The sequence below is a fragment of the Nicotiana tomentosiformis genome, chromosome 12 (assembly GCF_000390325.3).
Source record: "Nicotiana tomentosiformis chromosome 12, ASM39032v3, whole genome shotgun sequence".
NCBI lineage: Eukaryota > Viridiplantae > Streptophyta > Magnoliopsida > Solanales > Solanaceae > Nicotiana > Nicotiana tomentosiformis.
In genome coordinates, this window is record NC_090823.1 from 114,281,923 (window position 1) to 114,286,459 (window position 4,537).

A 4,537-nucleotide genomic window follows, 5' to 3' on the forward strand; every position below is an offset into this window, starting at 1 on the left:
TTAGTAGTATAAATTTATTGGTTTGACGGTATGTTCGTAACAAATTTTCAATGGAAAGAAGGTGCTCTTCGGAAATTTTCAACGGATTTTTCAGCTGAATTTGGTGTAAGATAGAGCTGATGAGTTTCGGATTATTACACTCATAAGTGAATATCATCGATAGTTTCTTGAGAACCTTCTCCGCTGAAATGTTATTGCAGTTTTCCAACAAAAATATTTTGAATAAAAGTTTATATAGAATTCCGATGGCATGTTTGTCGAAAAGTTCATCGGAATATCATTTTCTGAATCTTATTTTTGTTATTTGTGAGTGTATATAAAGTCATAACACATAACTAGAGAAGAGCCTGACACCATTGGTATCTGGCAGCCTTGTGAGTTAGCAACTAAAGCCATGGACAAATTAAGGATCATCTTTGTGCAGGGCAACACCCTCTCACAATATGAATGTGAATTCTAAAATCTTAGACTAAAACATGAACAAAGTACAGAGAGCCACCACTCATATCATTTTATAGTCTCGACCAAACAAACTCAGGGTTCAGGAAACTTACATTTATTGCAGCACATTAGAATAGGGAAAAAATGCTTAAAACTTAATGCTAGAATATTAAGTACCTTACTTAAGGGAGTCTGTCGCTATGACACAGTGAAAGTAGCACCATAAAAACTGAGCAATGTCTTTTACAGAAAAGAATGGGTACACAAGCAAAAAGCCTTGATAATTTATCAGTCCATATCCAGTTTCAGGATCCTGAAACAAGCGTGATAAATACAGACACGTACAACCCATCAGGTAGCAACCTGACCAAATAGACACTTGCGAATCTGCAAGATTTAGGAGACAAATTAAGCAAAGAATTCTTGGAAACCATGGAAGCAATGATAAAATCTGCAAAATTGATGGAAGAGGCAGCACTTATCTGACGGACACAAACAAAAGGATAGAGCTTTAAGTAACCTTTCACCCACCCAGCCAAAGAGGGGAAGAACCAGCAGAAAGTTCGTTCTTGCTCTCCCCCACCCTTACTACACTCGACTCATCTTACTGGTGAGTGGTATGTCATGTCATTTAGTCATTTCTTTTTATCGCCCATCCTCACTTTCATCTACCACTAAACTCATCTTTATGTATGGATGCTACTTCTGAATTATATTAACCAATTGGGTATGAAAACTGTTCGAGAGTCTAGACTCGACAAATACTAGTAAGCAACAGACATGCCCACTACTCAAAATTCCTAAATGTATGTAACAAAAACAATAGCAAAGGAGCTTATTAGAGATGCTTATGCCACAAGGTTAGAAGTGCAAACTGCCATTGAATTGGCAAGCACAAACTATTTTACGGAGATCAGCGTCATCAGCAACTATAAATATCAAAATGCCTATCCCAAAAACAGAAAAAAGAAAAAAAGAACATGTAAGATGTTTTTTTATAGGTAATGAACATGTAAGACGCTTAGTAACTCATCCACATGACATCTGAAAAATAACATGGGATGCATGACATTTGGAATAGACAGATATAACTCGGCAAATAGACCACAAATGTATAAACGCTGGTGGAAGGAAAACTAGAAAAACTGGCAAGACAAGAACACAGAATTATGAGAAGTACGGAGATAAGGACAAGAGCAAGAACCTCGGGCAGTTTTTTACGGAACACAACTTCCAATCTGGCATCAAGTGTGTTCTCACAAACAATTTTCCCATCTCGAGAAGCCAATACTACTCCTCCAGAGCTGTCGGGATAAAGATAGATAAATTACTAAGAGGTGTACTTAGCATTTTAGATAGATAATTGAAGCAACTTACCAAGAAGTACCGTGTGCATTATGATGAGATGGGGCTGGTGGAAGGTGGATGTTGTCAACTATGATCTCAGGTGAGTGGACCATTGCCTTCTCTGCATACTCCTCCTTTGCAGCATCCAATACATCTTCTACCAGGTGTACATCATCTTTTCGACAACGCAACAGCACAGAAGGCTCTTTAAGTCTGAGTAAACTCTGCAATCAAAGAGTAGCTCCCATCTTATTCCCAAAGAAAGAAGCAATATCAGTTCGAAAAGCCACCTAGACCTATTGACAAGTCAAGCCCCATTATGTTCATAGACAGCATAAACTGCAAATAATGTAGCTTTTAATCATTGTATCTCCTTTTGGAGATAGCACAAGAAACTAGGAACTTACAAAGGAAAAGAAAGATCATATTACAATGAACATTTTTTTGATAGATATCACATTGATGAACATATGTGGAAAACTCAAGATTCTGTAAAGTAAAACTTTGGTTTTTGAAGAATCTAGCTTGAAGAAGACAGAAGAAACACAAGTTCTTTGTAACGCTAACCAAACGATTCCTTGATATCTGAAACAGCAACCGTGCCTCCTGTAATCATAGCAACTTAACCACTAGTCTGGACTAAATATGAGATATATTTTCACAATTTTATTTTATCATCGTAGTGTCAAATGCAAAATATAGGATCGAAACTAAATAAGAATTCATAATCTGGTATGCAATGGTGCAGATAATATGAATACAGCACCATATCAACTGAAGATATTGATGATCATCAGATGAATAGCTTGTCTTTTCGTAAAATAAGCTGGCTAATTTTCTGAGTTTTGATAGTCTGTTTCAGAAAATCTAGAAGCAAAGAACAAAATCTCATGGTAATGCTTATTAGTCAAAAGTACCTGAAAAATAAGATCATGAAGAAGCTTCTTATAGATATGGTGGTTGTGGTGATGGCTAACATGTAAGAGCTCCTTCGCTGCTGCTTCCTTCATGGAGCTAACCAAGTCATCCTGAGCTTGGAGAACTTTGATCCGAGAGGCATTGAGTTGCATGGAATACTCACTGCAAGAAATGCATAACAAAAGAAAGTCAAAGATTATGTTGGACAAATAAAGTTGAAATTAGATAATTTATTAAAAAGAAAAAGTTCAATGTTCAGCTTTTGGAGCCAAATCCAAACATCACAATTAAATCAAATCTCATTTAATCATGTGTCTTATTTGAAAAAGAAAAACGAAAGGCCACAAACACAGCATTATGTTAAAATAAGGTTTGCAATCACCCCACATTTTCCACCATGAATTGCAGTTAAACGGAAAGGTTTACTGATTAAAGCAGAAACAGAATCAGTGTTAAATGTCGAAGCCTAAACATACAGTAAGTGCTAATTAGTAAGTGTTGTAAGCAATTCTTTTATCTAACCGATACCCAATACTATGGAACACGGAGAATGTAAATCCATGATGATCCAGACTTAATTTTCAGTCTAAAAATGGAAGTTTCAAGTGAGAATAAAGATCATACAATTACGAATAAATACAAACATTGGCATGCCAAATCAAGATATATTCTTCTGAAAATCTTCTATTAACCTCATTTTATTATCATTTGGTAAGCAATATGGGGATCCCAAACACTATTAAGTTATGTACACTGAGAGTATAATGATTTCTTTGCACTACGAATGACTTTTAACCCGTGATAGTAGGTTAGTTACTATTTTTATCAGATTATTAGTTAATGCTTATGAAGAGATTTACCTTTAATTACCCAATAAATGACATGATTGTATAAAAACATTTTACACCATGAGTCCATAGAACTTAAACTCATTAATAAAAAAAAACTCGAACAACGATTGCAAATTCAGGCAGAGTTTTGAACTTAACTTCCACAAATAACAACATTTATAAACAAAAGTATCGAAAAATCTCAAAATTAATCAGAATCGAATTAAGAGGAAGTTAAAGAATCACATTTTTTTGCGAACGTCAACTTGTTTCTCCTTGCGTTCGAATTCTTGTCTGATCTTCTTCTTCTCCGCTTCCACTAGCTGCAACTTCTCAATGTTGAATTCCTAACAACAAAATCACATCCAATGTACATTACATGAGATTAATTAAACTCGATTTACTTAGAAAATAAAGCGTAATTTGTATCATTAAGGAACTTACTTCTTCAGCGGAAACGGAAATCTCATTAGCTTTTTCCTCCGCTTCTTGGCGGATGAATCTGACCATCTGCTGGATCTGCTTGGATACATCTGTGTCGTTCATTTTCGGATCTGGATGAATCGAACGGTGAGATGAAGTGATTTGAGTGAATGGCTCTTTTTTTTTTTTTCCTCAGAGAAGATATTGGAGCCTTCTAGTTGAGCAAAGTCAGAAGCTGTAGATATATAATTGCATTTGTTGTCTTAATGCCACCCCTCTTCAGTTAGATCACTATCTTCTCCCTCGTGTTTTGTCGAAATTACTTTAGGGACCCGAGATGTTTATTTAACTTTCAAATTAGAGTATCATATTTACTCTTGATTTTTTTTAGCACAACTTCAATGTATAGTATTAGCGAGAGTAGTTGTTTTAGTTGTGAGCACCCTCTATTTCTAATCAAGAGCTTATGAGTTCGAGTCACCCCAAGAGCAAGGTAGAGAATTTTTGGAAGGAGGAGCCGGTGGTCTATCGGAAACAACCTCTCTACCTTAGGGTAGGGATAAGGTCTGCGTACAAAC

The 4,537-nt window shown here is 35.8% G+C and overlaps 1 protein-coding gene across 1 annotated transcript; it reads right to left on the reverse strand.

The window, feature by feature from the left end:
- Positions 1-477: 477 nt before the first annotated feature.
- Positions 478-4,229, reverse strand: LOC104116510 (V-type proton ATPase subunit E-like). The gene is made up of 6 exons (XM_009627380.4): positions 3,981-4,229; positions 3,783-3,883; positions 2,706-2,868; positions 1,819-2,012; positions 1,646-1,745; positions 478-828 (listed from the first exon to the last, which is right to left on the reverse strand). Exons 1-6 carry the CDS (start codon positions 4,080-4,082, stop codon positions 793-795), a joined length of 696 nt encoding a protein of 231 aa, XP_009625675.1. The 5' UTR covers positions 4,083-4,229; the 3' UTR covers positions 478-792.
- Positions 4,230-4,537: the final 308 nt, after the last annotated feature.